This window comes from Triturus cristatus, chromosome 10 (genome assembly GCF_964204655.1).
Source record: "Triturus cristatus chromosome 10, aTriCri1.1, whole genome shotgun sequence".
NCBI lineage: Eukaryota > Metazoa > Chordata > Amphibia > Caudata > Salamandridae > Triturus > Triturus cristatus.
In genome coordinates, this window is record NC_140593.1 from 900,266,209 (window position 1) to 900,293,566 (window position 27,358).

Consider the following 27,358-nt stretch of genomic DNA (forward strand, 5'->3'; position numbering starts at 1 on the left):
TGAATTTCAGTAGGACTGAAATCAAATCAGGGTTTAAAACAAGAGAATACGAAAAGAAATACTTGTGGCAATTAACATTCAGTTTTCACATGAGGGCGGTACTGCCCATTTTGTGTGTTCACCCCCAAATGACTTACTAGATTTGCTATATTTTCATATTAGTACATTTTTGTTCCATTCGTGTTACAGGACTTCAGCATTCAGATTATATAGAGCATGCCTACTCTGATGAGATGTTGGACACGAGGCATTCAACTTCAAGAACACAGGAACCTCAAATTACAATGTTTATTACACTCTTAATAAAACAGCTGAAACACACAGATGGTCCTCTCCAACTCAGAAGTTAGATTTTAACCAGTGCATCTAGATATGGTCCTGCACCCGCACCAATATTTACAACACATACCGTGTGCGTGCCATTTGTTCTTAGACATGCATGTATATAAAATGCCCTCTTTCCCACCCAACCCCTAACAGTAAAGGTGGACTTGAACACCCATCCAAGTGAAAAATAAAAGACCAATATTGAAGTCATTTCAGGTTAACACTACATTGGGCTGCGCATTTCAATTAGTTAATTGTCAGCTTTGCAAGTAAGACAGACTTGCAAAGGGGGTCCCTCCTCTTGCCCCACAATTAATGCTGGGTTAACTGGTCATCCCTCCATGGTTTCTCAATCTGTATTCCCACCATCACCTCAAGAAGGTTAACTACGTTAAGGTATGCAGTTCTGTGGCTGCTGTGAGAACACAAGGTCCACTTTGCAAATGCCATACAAGGATAAAGTAAAACATAACTCTTCCCAAGAAAATTAATGTTGACACTTTGCTGGGCAATATCCTTTGCAGACCACTCCGAAATTTACAATGTTTTTCCTTTGCAAGAGTTGAGATGAGATTTTGGTTACCCTTGTGATATTGTTGTTTACAGTAAGTGCTGATTGCATAGCAGCGCTTCCTTCACAGTGCATGACATTTAACAATTTGTGATGTTCTTAATACACTACTCTGTGCCCAGCACAATGTAACCTAAATAGACACGTAAGAGGATGAGGTTGCTCAACCACTAACGATCCATTTAATTGAAGTGAGAATCATTGGCAGTTTTTTCAACCTTCTTCAAGATTTAACAATATTTCTTTTCACATTAAATGTCCTTTTTTGGCGTGAAGAAGCGTCATTGTATTCTGTGTGCAGTTTCAACATCTTTTTTACTGCTCTGCCTCCATATTCTCCCCTCTACTGCCAGGCTCCCCATCTACAAGACAAGCTTTCAAATTTAGCACCATAAATCTGTCCTTGCTATGTTCATTTATCTAAATCGTGGGTGGCTCGGTGGGCTTGCTGTAGCGACTTCAGATTAAAGCTTCTTTCACACAGATCACATGGATAAGGCTTCTCTGGAGCATGATTTCTTAGGTGAACATTCAGAAGCGAGCTGGTGTTGAAGCCTTCCCCACAGTAGTGGCAATGAAATGCCTTCTCACCTGTGTGGATCCTCCTGTGCGCTACTAGAAGTGTTTGGCTGTTGAATCCCTTCTCACAGTAGTCACATTTGTGTGGCCGGTCTTCCATATGCACCTTCTGGTGCTCTGCAAGAAGTACTTCAGATTTGAAGGTTTCCTTACATTGTCCACACAGGAAGGTTTTTTCCCCAGTGTGGGTTCTCTGGTGGGATATCAGGAGTGCCTCACCATTGAAACTCTTTTCACACATGGTGCATTGGAATGGCTTCCCCGTTGAGTGTGTAAGACTGTGCGAGGCCAGGAGGGACTGGCTGGTGAAGGTCTTCTGACAATTGCCACACTGATAAGGAGATTCCCCTGTGTGGGTCTTCAGATGAACAGTCAAGAGAGACTTGTCATTGAAACTTTTCTCACAGTACTGGCACTGATGTGGTTTGGGTCCTGTGTGTGTTTGCTGATGATTGAAAAGGAGTGTTGAATTCGAAAACTGCTCCTTACACTGTGGGCACTGGTACGTCCTCACTATGCCAGATACTGCGGGTTTCACAAGGGTTGGCATCAGCTCTTGCACTTTCTCCTGAACTTTATCTAGTGTTTTCTCTCTCTCTTTTTTGTGGATTCTCTGGTGAACAATTAGAGCAGACTTGTAAGTGAATGTTTGTTGACACTCAGAACACTGATGGGGTTTGTCACCAGTGTGAATTCGTAGATGTGCAACAAGACCCGTTCTGTGAGCAAAGGTCTTCTGGCATATGCCACATTCATATTTGGTCACACCAGGGGTAGCCTGAGCTTCAGATTCTTCACATTGAGTGCAATGATACACTTCCTCATCATTGTCCCCTTTGTGTACAACCATACTTGATTTACTTGTGAAGATTTCCTTGCAAATGTTGCAAGTAAAGGACTTGCGTTCCCGTAGTCTTTGACCCTTACTGCGGTCATTTTCTTTATTTTTTGAGTCATCTACATTTTTGCCAGAGCGTGTTACCCTCTGGCTGGTGGATGCCTCATCTAATGTTTCAACTGTTTCTTCAGCTTCAGTAGGTTCGCTATTGTCAGAATCAGCTTTCGATTTTTGCAAAGATTCTAAATGTTTGGTCATCTTTTTCATCTCATATCTCTGGTGAGCAATAAATTGAGAATAATGGCTAAAGGTTCTTTGACATTTAGAACATCTGTACATTTTCTGTACAGCAAGTGGTACTTGCTCCTCAGGAAGACGGGACTTGAGAGCAGGTCTTTTCACAGATGAGGCACGTGCTTTTCGCCCTCTCTTCCGAGTGCTATTATTTTTACTTTGGACATCATCACTGTTAGATTTCCTCTTTCTTCGAGCTGGAGCAACCCTCTCCCTTCTTAGATGATCTGTCTGCTCTGACTCCTCAGACGTTTCTACCTGGTCAGCAGCAGACGGAGGTTGTTTTCCTTTGATTCGAGTGCTATGGCGCCTAGACCTTTCAGAGTCAGAATGTGATCTGTCAGATTCAGCATCTTTCTGAAGATACCCTCTTTTCTGTTGGACAGGTGGGTGGGGTGCAGTGGCTGTATTGGTTTGGGAACTTTTCTCACATATTGGAATTGCTTCAGTTTCTTCTTTAATGTCCACGCCATAAGGAAGTAACTGCTTTAGCTGAGCATCAATTGCAAGTCCTTTCTCTAGATCCTCTTCCTGTTTAATATTAAGGAGTAGCGGGATAGCTGCACCAAGGTGAAATGTGTCCACATGTTCAGTATTATTAAATGGTTTTAATTTATGTTGAATACTGTCTGTCTTTGAATTGGGCATAGCCTCATAGCACTTTTCGCTCTCCTTTGCCACAGCACAGGAATTATGCCATTCTGTTTTTCCGAAAACGCTCGTTTGCTGGGTTAGATCTGGAGTCATCGTTCGCTGGCTTAAAGCAGGACTTGTGCGACCGTTTACCCGTACGAAGCTTTCCAGTGTTTCCAAGGAATTTAGATCACTTAGGGGTGCCAAGCATTTACTTAAGAGTCCTTTCTCAGCAGCAAGTGCTACAAGTTTCTTCTCTTGATCAGGGCCAACGGGATTGGTAGCAATGCAGTTCACTGTGACATTCCATTGTCTGCCATTCATTGTGATTTCTCGTACAAAAACAGTGGATGCTTCAGACGCCCTTTTCTTGGCAATATTTGGACCGTTGGCCATCAGAGGTTCCGGAACTGAAAATTAAAAAGACAATATTAATATAATGCATGCTAGAAACCCTTCAATACCCCCTCATCAGTCTCCACATACTAAGCAGATTGACACATTGCTTAATTTTCTACATCGGCTGTTGTGCACCCTATTTTGGTATACACCAAATCACATTCCTTTAACTTATCTTCTGTTTTACTATTTGTCCGTTAAACATCAATATTTACTAGGCTTTTGCACCATGCAGCTGTGTATGTGGACTTACCTGTTCTTCAGTAAACTAAAGCCAATAATATCCAGTGACCCCTGCTCTACTGGTGGCTCAGGCAAGTGTGCTTTTGCCAACCCGGTAGATCCTGTGTTAAACAGACTAATGGAGAAGAAGCCTATCTCCCCTCCGAGGCAGGGATTCTATTGATGATTCTTGTTCAGGTTCCTTTTCAGTGGCAGCTGTATAAAAGAAAAGGTTACTTACCTTTAGGAGCGGTTTTGCACTTTGAAGACTTTTCTGGATTCACATATGGTGTATTATTTTGCCATCTAGTTATTGAGTCCAGAATTATATACATTAACGCAAACATTATTTTTTTCCTTTTTATGTGTCAACAAGTAGGTGGTTATCGTTAGCCCCCATTGACTTCAGACATACACCTACAACGCCCCAGTGATTGGTCATCATTTTCAGTGTCTTTTCTCCACCAGCTTATTTCTAAAGCTGGGACCACAGCTCAAGGTCAGTAAACTGAGCAGTCAGACAAAAGCGCTGAACGGAATCCGAAAAAGTACCAGAAAAAGACATAATACATCAACGACAGAGGATGACTAAAGTGAGCAGAAATCAATGAAAGAGAGCAAAAGAACAGGTTTTTCATTTGGGCTTCCACTACGGGGTCAGCAAATGCTTAGTCTTGTGGTGGTGGTGTTTTATCCAAAGCCTACTATTGAAACTACTATGTAAATTACCCCTTTTATATTTTATTCAAGGTGCCTTCTAAAATGTTTACAAAAGAATAAGCACAGAGTGTGAAATCTGTGCATGCCTATGGAACAGAAATCATAGGGCGGCAAGGCGTGCAAAGAGTGTCTCCCTGTGAGGAAATGGTGTGTATTTTATGTTGTGGTTGCACAACCTCATGAGAAACACAAGAGGGTCCCTGGTAATGCAGATATTCAGAAGAAGAAAGCAGGGAAAACACAATAAATCACGACAGGTACTTCTCCCAAGTAAATACTTTGAAATTAGGTAATCATCCAAAGATACACATGTCCCATAGACAAATAATTTTCAAACTTTTATTATCAAAAGAAATAAATCATTTTTAGAAATTAATTTATGATATCACATATACACATCTAAACATTTTTTAAAAGAGCAATAGTATTGTACTTTAAGGGACCTCTTAAACATGATGAAGAACAGTGTTTGTAATGTACACATTGAAATGCAAACTAACAAAGGACAACAACAACTCCATCAATACACATACACGGAAATGACCAAAAATATAAAGACATACAATATAAATACAAACACATTAAATAGAATACAAAAACCACAAAAAGACACAAGAAATGCGCCAAATGTGTCAATGTGTACATTACAATCACTGTTCTTCATAATTTTTTTTTTTTTTTATAGAACAACTTTTTATTGATTTTTAAGGTTCCCACCAAAACCAATACACAGCTTGTTCGCCTACAACCTTATAGGCCGGCAGCCAAAAAACTCAGATAATGAAATGCAGGGGTCTAAGAGACAATGAGGTCATACTATAACCCAAGAACAGGTCTAGATACAATCGCCCACTTGAACAGAATCCCCCGCCCCAAAAGCTCTATATCCAGCCTGGTCGGCACTTCTGATGAACAATATCAGACAAGTGCGGGGGTACCAGCAAGCAATAGCAGATGCAAAAGGCGCCGCCCGCGCCCTAAGAGGGCTATATGCCCTGTACGGTGCATGGCGCTAGGGCAGCCTCCTGGTTTCCAAACCCTTCTCACTGCAATTCCAGCAGGACCGGAGTCTATGCCGCCCTAGATGTAGCAGCACACAAACAGATCGAGCAACACCTCCCCACAGTCCGCGTCCATCCAGGTGGACAGTGCCAGGAGGATCTCTTTACCATGCCCCTATCCCATTCTTCAACAGAGGTACCCCTGAGTAAGTCAGTGGCAGGAGCATAGTTCTATGGAAGCACCAAATCGTTTGCCAATGACGTGCAGGGCATAAAGTGGCACAACATCTATTAGGCTAGACATGTCAATAGAAAAACAGGCAGTAGGGCAATCCAGCTTTACCTTGGTATGGCGGCGGACGAACCCTCCGCTACATTCCCTGAATCAAAGGATGTCCATACGGTAGTCAACCAACTGAGGAGGGGTCGGGGCAAGGGAGGAAAAGGGGGGAGAGACTGGGGTAGAGAAGGCGGGCTTGGCGGGGGGAGGGAGTGCGGGCCACACTATCGCTATCCGGTGGTGGCCGTGGACTCAACTTTTCAGAGTCAGGATTTCCCCCCCCCCCCCCCCCCCCCCCGAGAGGGGTGGCAGTATCTGGTACACCCTACCTATTGTCCGCAGACCCCCAGAAACCCCCTGGGTCCGCAGGGCATACCACATCGTCGAAGAGCTTAAGGGCCCGGAGTCGTGGTGGCTGCAGTCTAACATGCTCCAGGCGCCCCAGATGATCTACCAAGGGCTTCCAAAGTTTCCTAAACTGGGTATCTCGAAATTGGAGACGTGCCGTGAGCGACTCCATCGCCACCACATGCCACAAGCGGGTAAACCATACATTGATGGAGGGCGTTTCGGGTTTCTTCCAGTAAAGCGCCACCGTTTGTTTGGCAGCACACAGCATGTGGAGGCTAAGGTGCCGATCACGACCCGTCAGACCAGCGACTATACGAGCTATAAGGCCTAAGATGACTACAAGCGGATCGTCGGGCAGGGGGTACCCCAGAACCTTTTTGATATGGCTGAGGACCTCTTTCCAATAGAGGGCCAGAAAGGGGCATGTCCACCAAATATGTATGAAGTCTCCCAGTGCCTGAGTACAACGCCAGCATAGGGGAGATGTCCTAGGAAACATCTTTTGAAGTCGAACGGGGGTGTAGTACCATTGGGTCATTACCTTGTAAGCTGACTCCTGTTGGGGGATGCTACGTAGAGTTTTAGGGATGTCTCTCCAAAGCCTTGCCCATTGAGAAGGGGTAACACCTGAGCCGGAGACGTTTTGCCATCGCAGTTGGTATGGGTGGGGATCCAGGCGCTGTGCATGCTGCAGCACCTTATATATACGGGAGATCAGCCCCTTATAGGTGCCGAATGTACGCGTTAGCTGTTCGAATGGGGTGTAGGGCCGCACGGCAGCCTGCATCAAGGAGAAGCCCTGAATCCAATGACGGAGCTGGATGTACTGGAATTTGTCCTTCCCTGTGAGCCCAAATTCTTGCTGGCATTGAGTAAAGGATTTAAAGTTCCCTCCTGTAAATAGGTTCCCTATCGTCCTGCAACCGGTTTCTGTCCAGTTCGCAAAATAGGGCGGACGACACGCCGGAGGGAACTGCGGATTGTGCGCAATGGAAGTGTGAGGGGACGGGAAGGTGGTAAGGCCCTTGCGAACTGCCACCTTGTCCTAGATCTCAAGGACCGTTTTTGTGGGGACAGCCAGGTAGGCGCTGCGATGGCGCGCCTCTTGAGGCAGCCAAGCGTGGTCCCACAGTGGGCGGCAGGTGACTGCCCGATCCATGTGAAACCACACCTTTTCACTCTCCCATGCTCCCCATTCCAGTACATAGCGGAGATGCGACGCCCAATAGTAGTCAAGTAGGTTTGGGCAGGCAAGTCCGCCCCTATTCCGAGGGAGCTTCAAAATTTTGTTAGAGAAACACGGTTTCTTTCCGCCCCAGGTAAAGGCAACAATCTCCCGTTGGAGCCGCTGGATCTGGTGCTCCGGAATAGGTGTCGGCAGCGTTTGAAAGAGATAAAGGATCTTCGGCAGAATAGACATTTTCACCGTGTTGAGTCGACCAAGCCAAGAGAGTGGTAAAGCTTTCCACGCACGCAAGCCGGCCAGGACTGAGAGTTTATACTCCTGCCAGTTAGCCTGTGTCCAGGTGGCCAGGTCGGGGGTCAAGTTGAGGCCCAGGTATCGCACCGACCGGGACGCCCATTGATAAAGAACACAGGCCTGTAGCGACACAAGGACCTCGTCCGGGATCGTAATATTGAGGGCCCAGGATTTCGTGTGGTTGATTTTAAGCCCAGAGGCGCTTTCATAATCCTGAAGCAGCGAGTGCACTGCCGGCAATGAACGCAGCGGGTCAGATAGAGTGAGAAGGAGGTCATCCGCGAAAAGGGCGATCTTATGTTCCACCCCTCGAAGAGAGATACCGCGGACGTCGGGGGACCGACGTATCATGATGGCGAGGGGTTCCACCACAAGGGCGAACAGCAGGGGTGACAGGGGACAGCCCTGTCGGGTGCCCCTACAGATGGGAAAAGGCTGCGTGAGCTGACCATTTACACACACTCTAGCCACCGGCAAGATATAGGGAGCCATAATGCGCGCCACCATCTTCGGGCCCAGACCCACCTTCCGTAAGACCGCACGAAGGAACGACCAGTCCACCCGATCGAACGCTTTTTCGGCGTCAAGCGATAACAAGCAGGCTGGGATACCCCAATGTTTAGCCTTCCCGACTATGTGCGCTATGCGGCGTACGTTGTCTGCACCTTGGCGATGTTGGATAAACCCCACCTGGTCTGGCTCTATGAGATTGGGCAGATGGACGCTGAGCCGTTTAGCTATAAGTTTAGTGTACAGCTTAAGATCCGTATTTAACAGGGCGATGGGCCTATAAGAGGAGCAAAGGGTATGATCCTTCCCGGGTTTTGGGATGAGGGCTATTTCAGCCATTGCCATGTCCGGTGAGGGTCCAACCAACTCATCAAACGAGTTAAAAAGACGGAGAAGATATGGTTGTAATTGTGGCAAAAAGGCGCGATAGAAGGATACCGGCAACCCATCCGGGCCTGGCGTTTTACCCAACGGAAGGTCGCGCAGGGCGCCAGCTATTTCTGCCGAGGTGATGGAGGTCTCCAGGAGCCCGGACTGGCGCTCGCTTAGTGGTTCCCAATCACAGGCGCCCAGAGTAGACAATATCAGATCCGCCGCAGGCGGGTCATCTGTATATAAAGTCGCATAAAAATCGCGAAACATTTGGAGCTTTGCCGATTCCGTGGTGGCCCATGACCCATCTGCCTTTTGCAGCTTTGCGATGTGGGCCTTGGCTGCCCGTGTACGCAGGCGCCGAGCCAGTACAGAGCCCACCTTGTCGCTCCGCTTTGTTCGTTCTATGCGCTCGAAGCTGGCCTCTAAGGACGGCCAGGCGTCGTTTGCGCGCTGCCAGCGGACGCTCTTGGTCCATCTTCTCAAGCGTCTTGACTTCCCGCGTAAGCTTGTTCTCATAAAGCTGCGCCTCACGCGCTCTCGCAGCAGCTATAGCCGTGAGGGTACCTCGTATGGTAGCCTTGAACGCGTCCCACAAAAGGGGAAGGGGGGTCCCTGGAAGGTCATTTGCTTTAAAGTATGCCAGGATAGCGGCCTGAATTTCCTCCCTATCCACGGGGTCCCGAAGGACGTGGTCCGGGAACCGCCAGCGACACGACCGCGGAGGGTGGGTGAGGCGCTCACGCAAACTCAACTCCACGTGTGCATGATCGGAGATTGAAATATTAGAATGTGTCGCCGATATGGTGCCTTTGAGCAGAGAGTGTGAGACGAGCAGCAGGTCTATACGAGAGTAAGAGCGGTGCGCGTGCGAATAGTAGGTATAGTCTCCTAGGCCCGGGGAGTGGTAGCGCCAGATATCAACTAAATTTAAAGCACCCAGGGAGTTCTTCACAGCCGCAGACATAGCCCCTACCCCATGAAAGGCACCCCCACAGCGATCCAGCTCCGCATCCCACACCAAGTTGAAGTCGCCTCCAACTATGAGGTCCGTATTCACCGGCTCGAGGTGTTCCCTAATCAGCTTGCGTAAGAAGGCATCCTGACCCCGATTGGGGGCATAAACGTTACACAGGGTGAGCGTGCGATGTCCTCTCCTGACCTCAACTTTCAAGAACCGACCCTCACTATCACTGAACACTTTATGAGCCCCTTGAGCTAACCCCGCCCTGCAGAGAATAGCCACCCCTACTGTCTTAGTGGCCGCAGAGGCCCAAAACTGCAGAGGGAAGCGTGGGTGGGCCATACGGGCCACGTCAGCCCTAAGAAGGTGGGTCTCCTGAAGGAAGATTATATCGGGGTTCTGAAGTAGCAAACACCGCCATATTTGGTGGCGCTTGTTGGGCGAGTTGAGCCCCTTCACATTAAGGGAGAGGATCTTCCAGCAAGGTTCAGTGGTCATTATCCCAGGTCCACTCGGAAGGCTATGCCCACGCAAATCTTCCACGCGCTAGCGTGTCCCCCCCGCCAAGAGGGTACCGAAGGAAGGTGGAGGAGGAAGAGTGGGGAAGAACAGGTGGAACAGCAAATATACGTAAACGGCCAACATAGCCTATTCCAGTCTAGGGAGTAGCCAGGCACAACGGCACAAGCTGTCCCGGAAATGTCACTCTCCCAAAGATAGGCGTGGGGGTCCGTCATCGCCAGTCTATGAGTCTAAATCGCCAAAGGCCCGCTCCGGGCCACCGCTTCAGCAGAGTGGGTGGTGCGCCGAAGAACGGGCAGAAGCGCGTCTCCAGATGGGCGCCTATGTGCCACTCTCCCCCGCCAATGCAGTCTCCACACCGCACAGCGTCAGGTCCCTTTCAGCTCTCCAAGGCCCACATAGGCACCTCAGCTCCCCGGGCAGCCAGGCCAAGAGCGCCACAGAGCCACGCGCCCCCTCGCCGGGGCCCACCACACCACAAGGCAGACCTCCAACCAGGCAACGCGGCTGTCGAGCGAGGGGCCCGCAGACCACCCCCGGGGGGCGACCCACTGCCCCGAAGATATTGTCTCCTTCAACGCTGTCCCCGGCCCTCCACAGTCACGTGCCAGGCTCAAACCAGTCTATAAAGCAGCGCAGGGGGAGCAGCAGCCGTTAGCCGCAACCCACGGCCCCCAGGCCACCACAGGTCGCCTGTGTCCATTCCCCCCAGTCACTTCCACCGGCGATGCACAGGCAGGTAGGCCCCCAGCTGTCTAAGAGCAGTCCAGCGCTCCACGGCGGAGGGCAGAAGCAGGGCGTCCCAGGGCAGAGCTCACCTCCTTCACCAGGCACAGAGCGTACAGCAAGCAGATCGCAGGCAGACAGTCCTCACCAGTCACCTCTCACCCGGAGCCGCTACTGGGTTCGACCTCGCCACCCGGCCCCAGCCACGACCAGGACCTAAGATGGCGGCCAGCACCCTCTCCACAGTGCCAAGTACCGCCCAGGGTCCCCAGCCGGAGTTTGCAAGTCTCCTCCACCCAGCAGCGTCCGCCGCCTCTTACCGACCAGTGCCACCTCCTCGGCCTGCAGCCGCGTCTCGGCGCTCCCGGCAGCTCCCGGCTCACCAAGGCCGGGCAGGGGGAAAATGGCAGCCGCCACTCCGTCCCCGGAGCTCCAGGGTCGATGATCAGGCAGCTCGAGGTCCGCGGCGGTAGAGGGCTCTCCAAGCGACCTCCGCCCACCGCTCGCAGTCGCAGGCTCTCCCCCGCCTGAGTGTCGCCAGGCGCCTGGAACGCAGACGGGAGGCAATCAAGATGGCGGGCCGCGCGCAGTCCCCAGGCCCTTCTCACTCGCCGTGGTGCGATGTATCGCCTGCAGTCGTCCCCGGCCAACACCAAGCCCTCCGGTAAGAGCCCTCAGCTGTCCTCCCTACATGGGCGCCGTTCCGGGCTCCGCCGCCGCCACCACACCGCTTTTCGAGGAAGATGATCGCTGCGGCAGCCCGGAGCAGTAGCCACGCGTGTCTCACTCCATGCCCGGCGAGACCACCTCTTCATCATTTTTAAGCGGTCCCTTAACAATTGATGTACAATACTATTGCTCTTTTAAAAAATGTTTAGATGTGTATACGTGATATCAATTAATTTATAAAAATGATTTATATCTTTTGATAATAAAAGTTTGAAAATTATTTGTCTATGGGACATGTGTATCTTTGGATGTTTACCCAATTTCAAAGTATTTACTTGGGAGAAGTACCAGTTGTGATTTATTGTGGTTGCGCAACCTCACCATGTAATACACTTACCAACCCCTTTAGGCTTAGTTTGTCAAACCTTCAACACAATCCTTGGCAGCTGTGGCTCTGACAGGCAAGACCAAAGGAACAGGTATAAAGCATTTAAACAGCACCAAAACAATTGAAGAAATTGAAAAGACTAAAGAAATCCAACACTAATTTATAGAAATAGACTGCAATTTTAGACACAGCAACGGTAAATATCCAACGGAGGATTCCGGGGAAAAAGAATTTACAAGGTATAGTAAAACAAAGCTTTTCACTCAACCGCGAACAAGCATTAGCAAATTCAACGAATTTAACACTTAAAAAGATTTTCACTAAAATGTTTGGACTGGTCGTAATGCAGCGCCTTGGAGTCATTTTAGGCGACCAACTCCAGTAGGGAACCAGTTAGGGGGACCAGGAAGGTCCTCAGAAAAAGTTACCTAAGCAGGTGAAGCAGTCTTCACTCACTTCCAGGCACTATGATCCTTTGCAGGGCTTTTCGATGGAAGTCGTCCTGATGCAAGGGATAAAAGATGCAATAGATGCTCAAGGATGCTGTGGATGCGATGCGGTAGACTAGTATCTTACTGCACCTACAACATGGTCCACGAAGGGGGTGAAGTGATCCTTGTCACAGGACAGACATTTCTCAAAGTACATTTGATGCTGGCAGAAATCCAATCGCCCAGTTTCGCGGTCACAGGCCAATCCTTCCTGGGTCGATAACTTGTCCTCTGGAGGTCGCAGCTGTACTCAGATGACACTTCCGGGCTCAGCAAACACAGGTACACCTTTGGCCCCTGGTGCATGATGGCGGGTTGAAGACTTTGGGCTACCAAGCTGCCCCTGCAGTCTTCTTCAGCTGTTAGGTCCCTGTGCTGCAATCAGAGGCCACCTTTAGCTTTATTTCTTTTTATAACCTGCACATTGTTTAATTACACCCTGTATATATGATGTGCACTGCACCACTATCACTGAGCACCCATTGTCACTATAATATATGTCACTCCAATATTGCATTTAATATCGACAGCCTTGTAAATATTTGTAAATCTAAATGAATGCTCGATTTAACATAAAATAATACCTTTGCAAGCACTTACTTGCCAGTGTTTTTGTGTTCCAACTGCATTTAATATACATGCTATTCTATGACTTATCGCTTATAAAGAAATTAATCCTTCCCGACAGAACCATTGTAGCTTCTCATATACGTACCTAGGTTCTGAGGAACACAGGGTTACCCCATTGTGATTATACTTTACGCAATCAGGCCAGTCAGCTAGCCCGAGGAGTCTCTTGGCTTTGGGTGTGTTCAGGATACAAATTATCCTTGAGCAGGACACATCAGGTGCAGTCTCACTTCCAATATTGCAGGACCCCTCACCCAGCATGTGGCCCTTCCTAGCCCAACCCAGAGGTGCGTCTACCAAGGGGGCTACACAGCCCTGGAAAACCGATTTGGCAATTGGTTTCCCCTCTCTTGACCCTAGAGCCAGCCGTTCTGCCTGAACAATGGAGCAGCCCCCCCTCCCAAGTGTTTTCCAATTTTCTTTCAAAGGTGGCTTCTCCTTCGAAGACGCCTTTTGGGACAACATCCGTGTGGCTGGAGGGAGGTAGCACATTTTTTAGAGCAGGTCCCTAGTGTACCCTTCTATGGGAGTCATTAGCACGCCTCTCTAGGAGAGCAGAAAAGCTGTCTTGGTGACCAGACCCGTGTGCAACCAGTATGGGCACAGGGGACTAAATGCATCAAAGTGGCAACTTTGCTAAAGTTGTACACTGCAACTTGTTACATTAATTTCGACCTTGGAATGAGGTTGTAGCTAATGTAAAGAATTGTTTGACACCTTCGATAACCCACTTTGTTTGCATCATTCCAGATTCAGCACAGCTGAGGAGGCAGTGTATAACTCTGTACTCGCCAATTAGGCGGCCAAGTCTTTCCGCAGTAAAAACACAAGTTTTGTGTTTTTACTATCAAAACATGTAAAATTACAACTCTGCCTGTGAGATATGTTGCACCCTGCCTTAGGGCTCGATTGGCCTGCCATAGGGATGACTTACACATATACCAGGGTAAAGTCTGCGGTTTCCATTACTTTAAATGGTAGAAGTCCGGCTATCCATTCGAACTACTCTTCCAACCTGCAGATGGTGGGCTGGGAATCTCGTTTTACTTGTGTCACACCAAGAGTGGCACAACAGTGCTGTGATCCTGGGGAGAACTTCTAACTTATATGCCGATGCTAGCTTACCCAATGCAATATGAGCCAATTCGACACACCTGTTTAATGACAAGGGCACAGGCACCGAGTTCTGGTTTGTAGGCCTCAATGCACACGGAGTCTCAAAACCAGCAGCATCAATCCAAAAACATGGGGGTGACCATACAAAAATAGGCACTTCATGCTTAAGGGGAGAGGAAAACAAAGATGAGCACACTATTCCATGACACAATTTAAACTAGTATCTCTTAAGGAGCTCAGACTGTCGATCAACATAAAAGTTGTTTTGTTTAAGAAAACAGAGGAGTCACAGGTAGAGCAGGGGTCTGATGTTGAGGAAACAGCGTACAATCTACCACAGGGAGAGGTGTTAAAAAGAACAGTTTTAGACACTGACATTTTAAGAAAATGAGAGTGGGGCCAAGCTGATGGTTTCAGATTCAAAGTGCCTGAAACAATATTCCAGCCGAATCAAATCCAAGACAAAATGTAAAGAACCCCACGGATTCATGACTAAAGATGCCAAGGGAGACAAACCTGATGCAGATTCAGCTTTCAGAGAGGATTGAGATCAGCGGAAGAAAAAGGTATAAGAGGGGAGAGACATGTCAATTCCGAAAAAGATTACCATCCCTGCTAGATACCAAACATGTGCCTGATGTCACAAGGAACTACCCCACCAAATACTCAATGCCTCACCTTGCACTTGCCTATATAACAGTCATTTTAAGGAACTCTGGCTCAACCAGCATCACATTAGTGGAAAGAGAGACTTTTAAAAGCTTCCTTCTTGGTAAAAGAAAGTGTATGATAGAGTGACACAGAGTGTGAAGTTCATTCACACACCGTGCAGAGGTGACAGGAATGAGAAACAGTATTGATAGTAAAGAGTCATAAACGACAGCTGGGTAGCAGCTCGAACGGAGTGTACATAATAAGTCAGGACTAGATTATAAGCCCATTGGGGCATGACAAAAGGGAGAAGGGAAAAACAAGTTGTAGGCCCATTCACAAATTGCATCACAATAGTCAACGTAAACAACGAAAGCTGATCTGACAAAATTACGAAGGCCAAAAGATAATCCTTAACCGTGCCCAAAGCGAAGCCTTGCAATGGCAAGAACAAATAACAGAACATCCGATAACTGGAGGGGTCAATCTGGCGTGTGCTGCACCAAGCCACAAATCTGTCTCAATGACCGACGCATACAGTTTTTGTTGGGGGACGTCTGGTGGCCAAGATGACATCAACTATCTTGGAGAAGGGTGAAGGTGTTCGGTTGTCACAGCTTAATCTCCAAGCAATATGGTGGAGAATGCGAAGGCCCAAGTGCAGAACCTTGCCTAGTTGCTGCAACAGCAGGTCCTCATGTATGGGCAGCCTGATTGGAGGACATATGCTCAACCCCAGGAGTTAAGGATACCATACTCTCCAGGCCTAATTCGGTCTGTCCTGATCTTTTTGAGAACTCAGGGCAGGAGTGGTATTGACAGAAAGGCATACAAGAGCCCCAAGTTCCACTGTAGAAGCATGCCTCCAAGCAATAGATGCCTTGGAAACTCCAACTCGCAGAAGCGCTGACAATGTGCGTTCTTGGCGGTGGTGAAAAAAATTGAGCAAAGGTTCTCCACATTCGCGAAAGAGACTTTGCGCCTCTGGGTGTAGCTGCCATTAGTGATCCACTAGGCGTCGACGGCTGAGCTCATCTGTCCAGGCATACAAGGATGCTTCACCACCAGGAAAAAGTCCTTAGCATTCCAGAGGCACAAAGCCTTCTAACACACAGTCTGTGACCCCTACCACGTCATGACATGAAAACCCTTAATGCCATATATGTTTGTTTCTCAATGAAAACAAAAAAAATCCTGATACAGGCCTGCATAGCCCTATATTTGTAATGGCAAAACTAACTAGTAGACGCACATAGGTGACCACGCTGCCCTAACCCGGCAGTTAACTATCATAGCGAAAATCCGCCATACTCTCCGCTGAATCGGAACAACTAAGGGGGGGAAGAACAGTATAGACTCCTTAAAAGAATCAAATGGGGGCCGCTTCCAATTAATACATTTGAAACATGGAAAGCAACGTGGAAAGGCTGGCAGACCGGTCTTAACAACTGGGGCCTCATAAGGGAATGGGGCACCCTTGCCTATGACCTAGCTTCTTTGCTTTGGAGGAATATTACATATAGCACTACTGCAAAGCCTGCACACACATTGGGACATCTCCCAGCTATTAAGGAATGCACCAAACAATTAAACTCCAAATGCAGGGTTTATAGGGAAACCGGGTCCGAGTCTGTCAAGAAGCAATTCAAATTAGCGGCCAAGAGCCATTCACAACAGGTCTGGAAAGCAAAACACGCACATACAGAGGTAAAATGGATGAAGATCTTTGAGCTGCTGGCGCCGAGGAAGTCCCAAGAATTCTGGCAATATCTACACAAGCTAATCCACGGGACCTCCAACAGAGAGAACCCACTTGACGCGGGCATTTGGGTAGCCCATGTGAAAACCCTCTACACTGATGATCCGAATGTAACTCCTTCAGAGAGAATTACAACACAAGGGGAGCAATTTGGTAATGTCGCAACAAACCTACTGCATCTCTGGTAGATTCTACCACCCCCGCCCAGGAAAACAAGTAATTCGTACCATCTTAAAAAAGATGGAGCGCCCGGCCCTAATGGCCTGCCTGGTTCCCTCTTTAGGGAGGACATCGACTTTTGGGCTGACAATTTGGCTCAGGTATACGATGAGTGCAGTCTTTTGGAGGACGTTCCAGACTCGTGGAGGGGGTCGCTGCTGCATCCAATCAGACCCTCCAGGATTTCGCGATTTGGAAAATAATTGCCAAATCGGCAGTTTTGTAAAAAGGCAGCGCTTTTTACAAAAATACCCGCAAAATCTGGTGTTGCACGATCCTCGGTGGTTATACCAAATAGTACCCCCTCCTGCCTGCGTTCCCTTGTCATGCACAATAGGTTTTCAGATTGTGTGTGTCTGCCACACATTAGGCTGGGAGGGGTGTCTTTAGACATTCTTCATTTGCAGGGATCTCTCCCTGGGGAGACGGGGCTGTCCGTAAATAGAAGCCCCTGGAAGTGTAAAGACACTGCCCTGCCTGCAATGTGCGCCATGGACTAGCCTTGTATTGACCAGGCACAGAAACCTGTCGGAGCTGACTGGAAAACCATGCACAGAAACTTAATCGGAGGCTTTCTGAACCGGTCATGTGCTGATTTCAACAAATCCTCATCACCCGTCGTAAATAACGAGGACAGCTGGGATTGTCTGTGTGTTTGTACATGATACACTGGTTAACAGTGTTGTACTTAATTTTGTAGGAGGTACGAAGCATTCTGCTGCAATAAACCAAGCGCAATTGTTTAAAATGGGGAGATTACAATATATGCCTGCGGATGCTGCCCTATAAATATATAGACTACAATAGTTGCAAAGGATTTGAAGAATGGGTTTGCTCGCAGTAGTCACACGCAGTTTTGAGGACTTTGATGAGGGAAATGAAATGTAATTCTCAAAAACATGTATTCTGTAAGTTATTATTCTCGAAATACATGTAACCTTGAAGAGAAGTGACATGTAAATGATGTTACTTTGTTGTGCAGGAACACATTGGAAGATGTGCAATTTAAATGGTACACGGGGGTGTACTTGAAGAACACTGCATGGAGGTTCAAACAATATTGCTGGAATAATGAAAGCAACCACAACTGCAGAATCGCTATCACCATATATATTATCTCTAAGCCCATTACCTGTATATTAGGGCGAGTTTATAGAGGGCACAATACATCATGAGTAGCTATGTTGGGCCTCTGCGCAGGAGGAGGAAAGTTAGAATATAAAGGTCTTTAATTTAAATTCGAACCTATCAAGATAAGATACATTTAGGATCACTGGAATTACTCCTCTGCAGTGTAGCTATCAATAGTGCAGCAGAGGCAATGGCACCTGGGTCCAGTCGGATGGAGGTACTGAGAGACAGGCAGAATATATACACGGTCACCGGTAGGTAGTTATAGTTAGGACCTATTATCCATAGGAAAATAGTAACGTTCTTTTCCCAATAACTTTGGCGTCGGTTGACGAATCTTCGCGAAATTTTCAAAACTCGTGGGGTGCTCCGGTCAGCTCCTATCTTAAAAGTTTCAGGGTGATTCGGCAAGTAGGGGCCGAGAAGAAAGGGGGGTCCCAAAACGTGTTTTCTCCATTTTAATTCCCATAGGAAACTTTAGACACGGCTACAGCCCGAACTGCTGAACGGAATTACACCAAATTTGGCGAAAAGGTGGCCCTTGGTTCAGAAAGATCCCTTTTTGTTAAATGGTGTAAATCCATTCAGTAGTTCATGAGAAATTAGAAAAATAAAAAGTTTCAATATCTGGGCGGAGCCCAACGACATCTCATCGTGAGATCTGATTGGCTGTCAGCACTTCATCCTGGAATTGCTGGCAGCCATCTTGGGACCAATATACATGATAGTACCCCACTGAAATGAATTGTAGTGAATCGAAGATTTTGAGGGTTACCAAAAGGAGAACTATAAAGGGTGATAACAGACTTTAGTTACATTAGAATTCATTTGTTGGTGGTACCATGTTAATTTCAGGAATTGTGGTGGGTTATAAGGTGATTTTACCCTGTGAAAAACCTTCTGCTGGGATATTATGAATCATGTTTGAGAGAAAACTGAAGCTAAAATGAGAACATATTTTCTGTAAATTCACATTATCTCAGTCATGTGAGAATGGAGTCTGTCATTCTCAGTAAATCATGTACATCCAACAAGGGCAGAGACTGTCAGTTGATTCCTTTGTGTTCTACTGCAGCTTCCCAGAGTGTTCTAAAGAACTAGCGAGCTAACAGTCTTACTTATGACAAAATTATGGCACACCTGAAGCCATCTTCATTGGAATAAACTGGTAACACTTAAAACATTTAATTAAAAAAGGAACAAAATGAGGGGGTTCCTTTTGCCATATAAATTATGGTTAGTGCTGTAGAAAGAAAAATTAGGACATGTTTTAAGTGAGATCTCAAATCCTCTTCTATTTCATTAGAAAATTCTGACATGCAGACTGAAACAATCACTTTCAATACCAGCAGTAGACTTCCAGTTAACTCCCTGGTGAGCAGTAGCTTTACTACAGTGATCTAATGAACAACTAGAGTGCTAACATTCTGAATTTATGGCAAATGTGCGACACATCTGAATGCCTTCTTGATGGAATCAAAGGAAAAAACTGAAAGCATTTCCTACTGAGAAGACTGCATTAAATGAGGAAATTAGGAAACTTCATAACAAATAAGTCTCCCATGATGGCCACCAGAGAAAAAAGAGCCCAAATGTGGCACAAATATCACCCAGATGTAGTCCACATATAGCCCAATGACAGAAGTGTGCAAAACACTTTATTTTTTCTGCAGTTTTATATAGTGCAGACTGGTCAGGTATAGGAGCGTTACATCTTAGTTGGACCCCTTATTGTGTATTTTGCACGAAGTACATGAGATTGATCTTGTGAAACATTGAACTTTACGACTCTGTTAACCTGAAGTTGCTCTGAACCGGGCTTTGTAACACCAGTTTTTACCTACTGGTTTTAATTAATTCTCACTGTATTGTATTAGGAAAGAGGATTTACTGTTTTTATGTACACTTTTATGATCTATGTTTCTAAATCAGATCGAATAAAGTTTAATGAATTCTATGGCAGGACGGAGGCGAGGATTATGCATATCTTTCCTCACTTTATTTGCATAGCAGTTCAAAGAAAACGTAACACAACAATCATTAAAACAAAAGACTACACAACCCATGAACCATTAGGGGGGTAGTCTCCAAGGCAACTATAGTCCAATCATATCACAGTCAATCATATATAATATCGTGACGTCCCTTCCGCTTCCTCTTTCTTCACTGCTCATCAGTTAAGTGCATTCCATACATTCTTGGCTTAATCTGATGTTGTTGCTGTTTGTATAGCGGTTTCTTGTGCACGTTATTAGCATTATTGCCTTGGTATTATTTCATATTCCCTGCGCAGCAGGCTCTTGCCAGTGAGCGTTCTCCCCCTCGCAGTTTCTCCTGCTGTGCGCTCTGCACGCGGTGAGATCCTGTCAGGCACGTCTGGTCCGAGCGAGGCAGTTCCGTCGAGCGCTCCCGCTGGTCTTTACACGCGTTTGGGTATCCGGTCACTCCTTTAGTGTCCGTTTGATTCCCGACCAACCCTCGCCTAATTTTGACACCGCTAAGCGGTGATTTCCCAACACTGCCACATTAGTGACCAGCACCTCAGTCTATTCTTATAACAGCTTCGGGGAAAGCCCAGCTGTTGGGAGCACCGGCGAGGGGGCTGCCTTAAGGATTTTAAGGGCATTTGTTCTGTGCTCACACCCGCTGCTATCATGTCTTCTCCAGAAGACCATTTTTACTCCTCCTACCAACTTCTCCCTCCAGCAGTGGACCAAGCCCTCTTTCTGGCTATTTCTAGGGCACTGGCTCTTCTTAGGGATCAGGTTGATAGGCTGGCGAAAAGCAACCCGGGGTGTTCAGTGACCCAGATCTGGTGGTGGCAGGTCCCAGTAGCTCCCAGATGGGGAATAAAAGGGCCGTTAAGCATAACGCGGGGCACTTGGAAGGATTTGATAAACTTACGGAGACCTTCCTCAAGAGTGCGCGAACGCTAAAACATGCACCCTGCCGGGAGGAGGAGGAATCCGGAGAAAATTGCGACGCTGTCACCACTATTGTAGACCCCGACGGTGGGTTTCCCTTAGAGCGAGAGGGTGTATCCGAGGACGATTTCTCCTCCGACGAGGATAAGGACTCGGGCGTCCCTGGCATCCAGAGTCCCACTCCTCTCAGTCTTAGGTTGGGGACGGGGTCCACTCGGACAAGTTCGAGCCTACCCAAATTTACCACCCTAGGTGAGCGGAGTGGACCCCGACACCAAAGTGGCAGAGTATGTGGTGGGGAAAATCCATCAACCCCTTGAAAGGGAGGTCAGGAATAGGATGAGGGGAGAATGCCCCAGGCCCTCACTGAAGGGGAAGGTGGCATACACGTCTGAAATTGATGAGAAACTATGTACCTTTTTCTCCAAGTATATGAGGGATCCCAAGAAAGGACCTGATAGGTCTTGGACGTGGTAGGGCCCTTGACCCAAATTATTCAATTGGCGGAGCGTTCAAAAGAGTCAGAATCCCCTTTGTCCACGGATATTGTGGCTGGTTGGGCGCACTACCCTAAACCACTACCCCTTTCACTACCCAAACACCACTGCACTACCCTAAACCCTAAAACACTACCCCCAGCATGACCCCCTTCACTACACAAACACCACTACACTGCCTTAAACCCTAAAACACTACCCCAGCACAACCCCCTACACTACACAAACACCACTACACTACCCTAAACACTAAAACACTAACCCAGTACTACCCCCTACACTACCCAAACACCATTGCACTACCCTAAACCCTAGAAAAAAAACCCACCCCATGCCCAATCCCCCTTACCTCTCACTCCTCATGGTTCCTCTCTCCTCATAGTTCCTGCTTCACGTCGTCTCTGAGAGGCGGTGCACGTCGTTGTGAGGAAACGGAACAGCCTCTGTTTCCTTACAAAAACGTGGATCGTCTACATGTTTTTTAGAACTCATGGTCATTTACCATACATACCTTTACAACAAAATTTGTTGTAAAGGCATGCGTGGTAAATGACCATGCATTCTAAAAAAATGTGTAGTGATGACTTTGGGATGTATAACGCATGCATGGTAATGCATGCATTGTTATGGTATCGCGAAGTAAAAAAGTAATTGTAACGGCTGTTCACCGATTGGAGCTGGCCCCTGTTCTTCAGTGAGGCGTTTATTTGATTAATTAGGAGGAAGGAATGTGTTTTTTTTACCGAAAAGTGCATTCCCAGCTGTTGTATTGTGAAAGTGTCCCCTTGGCCTGGTTTCACTTCCGGTGAGAAAGTGGAAGATTCTGTTTGGATCTAAAGGAGTACTGTTGTTGGACGGGGCAGGCGCGACACGTCATCAGAAAACATAGCTAATGGAAAGCGTCCTCCCTGAAGTGTGGAGCAGTGCCATGAGAGGTCAACGAGTGTGCGTCCCACCGCAGTATGACCGTACCGCGTGACCCATGTGCCGCCTCCAGGGTACGGGAGGCAGAAGTGGCAGCGCAGGTCCTCTTGAAGACCATTGTAGCACTAATTCTGCATTTTGGTACTAGGGCATTTTAACTTTGTTGTTCCTGCCAGATACAAAGAGAAGATCCTGTGTTATTCAGTGCCCTCGTTACCTTTTTTGTGGGTTGTGGTGCAGGTCACTTCGCTGCCCCGCCGGTGCACACGACTTGGCACTCCACCTCGTGTGCCATCTGCAGGGCCTCTGCCCTTGGATCACTGGTTTTGGTTTCTGGAGTGGCAACATAAACAGTTGCCCCCAAAGGACTAGCCTGAACACTTAGGTGAATATACCCTGCACCAGCATTCCACGGAAATTCTTTCCTAGCTCTCCCACGTCGACGAGGACGTCATAATAGCACGGCTCCGCTCGCGACACCGTATGACTCATTTTTTCTGTGCCACCGAGGCAAACAGGCGGACCGAGACATTTTCACATGTATACATAGTATAATAAATATATATATATTCACTGAAAAAACCATAGGTTTCAGGCACGTTATAGTTAGAAATAAGCATTTAAAAAACCTTAGAAATTCACTACGCGTCAGACGCACGATTCTAACGCATTGGGTGCGCGACTCCAGAAAAAAACAAAAAAAATAATAATAATAATATTAGTATATTTAAAAGAATATATAATAATAAAAAAATAAATATATTTATTTTAAAAAAATCTTTTCTTTTTAAATATGTGGTGAAATATAAAAAAAATATATAAAAATAAGTAGATTAAAAAAATGTAGTTAAAGAATATTAATTTTTTTTTTTTAGAAGAAATACATTTTAAAAATATTTTAAAAACCTTTGAAATTCACTGAAAAAACCATAGGTTTGAGACAGGTTATAGTTAGGAATTAGCATTTAAAAAACCTTAGAAATTCACTGAAAAAAACATAGGTTTCAGACATGTTATAGTTAGTTGGACATTTCACTCGTACAAAACCATAGAAACTCACTACTGATGACGTCACATATTGCATCACTCATGACATGGTCAGTGACATCACTGATGACATCTCAAATTACATCACTGATGACATCATCCAGTGAATGTGTGTTTTTCTGAAAATTAAATATGTTATATATGTATATCTCAAGGTCGATGGAAGAATAAATGAGTATACAAGTGTCTAAATGGATGATTTTTTTTAGTAAAATTTATTGTATAACTGACTGAGTGTATCTTAGTGAATACATGGGTTAGTGAGTAATGTTTAAATATGTAAATATCTGTATCAGTCTCTCACTTTGTGTATAAGTGGCTGCATGGGTTGGTGAGTAGTTACATGAGTGTCTATATGGGTTATTAGTTGGTTTTTTGAGTATCAGTATGAGTGTCTGTATGGTTCGGTGGGGGGTATTACTTAGTGCCTAGATGCATGAATGAGTGACTCACTGTTTGTATGTGTTGAAGACAGCATGTGTGCAGGACTGTATAGGTGGATGAGTGTGTGTATCGGTGTGTTAGTGAGTGAATGACTATCTCAATAGTGATTTTATGAGTAACTACATAGGTTTTAAACTCGTATATGTGAGTATTGGTGTATATAAGTGAGTATATGTGAGAGTGAGAGATTGGAAGAGTTCCTGTACAAATAAGTAGGTGTTTCTATAAGTGATTGTTTTAAGAGAGTAAGTATGTGTAAGTTTCTGTAGAAGTAAGTGTGGTTGTGTGTGTATAACTGCATATGCAATTAAATGGATGTTTGATACTTTGTTTGCATGTGTGACTGTGTGTGAGTAACTATAGATGAGTGGCGGTGTGTAACAGGATGTATAGGTGTATGAGTACATATGATGAGTGAGTACATCTATGAGTGACTTTATAGGGACTGTTGGTGAATGAGTGGATGTGTGAGTAGATCTTGGAATTACTGAATAGGTGTGTTGTAACTGGTAATGGTATGTCCATTGTTTTGAAAATGTTAGTTTGTATTTTTGAGTGTGTATCAAAGGTTATATTAGGGTGAGAGGAGGTGTGCCACTCTATCACAAGGATGATGTCATTTGAGATGTCAGTGATGTCATGAGTGATGTCACTGACCATGTCATGAGTGATGTAATATGTGACGTCATCAGCAGTGCATTGCGGGCGCGCGAGATAGTTAGCTGAACTAACTATAACGGGGGAATTTCTATGATTTTGTACGAGTGAAATGTCCAACTAACTGGAACGCCCCTGAAACCTATAGAGTTTTTTAGTGAATATAAATATATATATATTTTTTTTAACTACCAAATCAGGGTCTGGGGGTTTATTATTTCTGCCTGTTTCAAGGTTCAGTCCAGACTTTATTACAATACACAGTTGACTAAATAATGGGACAAGAAAATGCTGTCCGTGCAGCATGCTCCGAGGCATTATCCTCTTCCAGTTTTAACACTCATTGATAGAGAAGGGGCACCAATGCTATAGAACACAGAAATATTTATTAAGAAAGTCAACTGAGCATATTTAGCAGGTCCTGATCAAAATGTTATTAGCCAACAAATACCTGCTTTTATTTTGGATGGAAGCACAGAGTCAAGGGGGGGGGGGGAGGGGGCATGGGTATGGCATACCTGCCAACGTGATAAAAATCTTAGTGTGGGGAGGGGTGATGTCCTATGAAGGGGGTGGGGCCTCATGGCGAAGTACCTAAGAGGCCTTTTTGCCCCTATCCTACCCCCAAGCCTCTGCCTCCAAAAACAAAAGAGTTTGCTGAGGCTGGTGCTAATGTCCTTGGATGTTTTTAAACCACTTAATGGATGTCTGCAGTTCAAAGCCTCAGGAAAACGTGCTGGAAATCCACTATTTACAATAGTTTTCAGCTCATTTTCCCTTCCACTGTGTGAGATCTGCTCCTCACCGGGAGACCGTGTTATGGGAGCCGATATCATGTGTCACACGGTAGCACAGTGTGAGTTGGCGGGTCTAGTATGGGGTAGAAGGGGGAGAAGAGGGTGGGGGGATCGAAGGATGATAAGATGGCGGAGGGAAGACCATAGGAATGAGGGAAGGCAAGAAGTTGGGAAGGGCACAGAAATGAGGTAAGGAGTGGAAGGTTGAGGAGGACTAAGGAGTCAGATGGGAAACTGCAAGGGAGGAAGTGGTTGTGAGGGGGATTAGTGCAACGAAAAGACGGTTAGAGAGTTATAGAAACAGGAAAGAGAGGGTTACAATGAGTGAAAAAGAGAATGGGGAGGTATAGGCAGAAAGGGAAAGGAAAATGCTACTTACCAGTATGCATCTGTTCTTGGCATGTAGAGCTGCAGATCCACACACTATGCATAGATCGCCATCTGGTGTTGGGCCCGGATGTTTGCACTGGTTTTTGTCCTGGAAAAGTCTTTGGAAGTCATAAGATAGGTGACTCCTCCTTTGGATGATAGTGAGCATGGGCATCGGCTCCATCTTCAGATTGTTTTTCGCCAGCAGGGAAATGATGGAGTTTTGTGAAAAACAGATAAGATGCCCATGTATGCTGTATCTAAATAAGATGAAACTGGAACAGATAAAGGTAGCCAGGGAGGTGGGTGGGCGTATGTGGCTCTGCAGCTCTACATGCCAAGAACAGATGCATACTGGTAAGTAGCATTTTCCGTTCAAGGCATATGAGATTGTATAGCAGTACCCCTCCTCAGCGGCGACCACCAGTATCTGTTGTAGTAGTTTGAAATAATGTTTTAGGTTTATCTTTGTTTTATTAAATTTGACGGCAAAACAAGGACTTTGTAAATCACATCTGTTACTCTGCTAATACAATGCCCAGGTACCCCCCCCCCCCCCCCCGCCCTCCACCACCGCAAGCCATAGCAATAAGTCAATAAAGTCTTGAATGTCCCTGGGTGCAAGCGGGGTCAAGGTTCCAATGCCCAAGCTCCAATCCCCCCCAACCAACAACCCCAACCGCAACCCCCCTTACCCTGGGAGCCCCCCACCCACCCAACCGGTGTGCCGTGTCCTGCCGCCTGAGGCCATCACCTGTGAGCACCGCCCTCTATCGATTGTCAGGAGCGGCTCTGGAGGCTAAGGTATCGGTAAGGCGCAAAAGACGGAGATATTTGGGACAAGTGACTTCATTAAATTCCGATGATAGGAGTGATAGGATAGGTTGCCAGACCGTTTGATAGGATGCCGTGGACTGCGTGAGGGTTGCTTGTATGCGTTCCAGACCTACTGTATACCACAATCTATGCAGCCAGCCCGTGTGAGTAGGTCGAGTTTGCGTTCCCCAGAATGAAATAATATGCCGTACCGCTGCGCCCAGGGCCAGGCCCATCTGACGTCCCCGGAGAAACTTCAAAGGGAAAGTGAGTGCGTTGGGCAGCCCAAGAAGTGTATAGGCCGGGAAACGGGGAATTTCGGTTTCAAAATGTTTATCAATGTCATTAAGAATTGCTGTCCAGTAATCGGTCACCTCCCTACATTCCCACAGTAAATGGGTCAGGGTGCCCTCCTCCTCACATGCCCTCCAGGCATGCGGAACTACGACTAGGGTTGCCTTTATGTAAGTCAAATACCAGTAAGTAACCACCTTCACTGCGGTCTCTTTGCTAGCAGTGTTCCTGGCTGTATGGTAGGCCCTATAATATATTGCCTGCCAATCTTTCACGGAAAGGCTTTTCCCCAGTTCCCGTTCCCAGCGCTGTTGACCTGCTGAGGGGCGCGAAGTGACCATCAGGCAGATCATCTTATACAAGTCAGTGATCAACTTCCGGTCCGAATCTCTAGTAAGAAGCCATTTTTCAAAAGTGGTCAGTTTTCTACTAACTAAAGGGCGTATTGCAGGCTGAGTCAACTAATGCCGAATTTGAAAATACTGATATCATAGTGGAGCCGTGATGCCATGATACCCTGACAGATCACTAAACTGGATTAAGCCCTCAATGTCAAACAGATGACCCGCGGAGCAGCAAGGGGACGATCGCCACTGCTGAAAAGCCCCCCTCTCTAATCCGGGGGTGAACTCAGGGTTATCAAACAGTGGTGTAAGCGGTGAAGGAAAAGTGGTGAGCCCCCTCTGAACCGCGACTGTGTCCCACACTCGCAGTACTGTACGAGTGATGGGGAACTTCTGGAGGTA

At 46.6% G+C, this 27,358-nt stretch overlaps 1 protein-coding gene across 1 annotated transcript in view; it reads right to left on the reverse strand.

Annotated features, from left to right (window-relative positions):
* Positions 1-274: 274 nt before the first annotated feature.
* Positions 275-27,358, reverse strand: part of LOC146796207 (uncharacterized) — a 350,562-nt gene continuing 323,478 nt past the window's right edge. Inside the window, exon 6 of the mRNA XM_085628705.1 lies at positions 275-3,652. Coding sequence (XP_085484831.1) covers positions 1,311-3,652 — 2,342 coding nt within the window. The 3' untranslated portion in view covers positions 275-1,310. The remainder of the gene's footprint in view (positions 3,653-27,358) is intronic.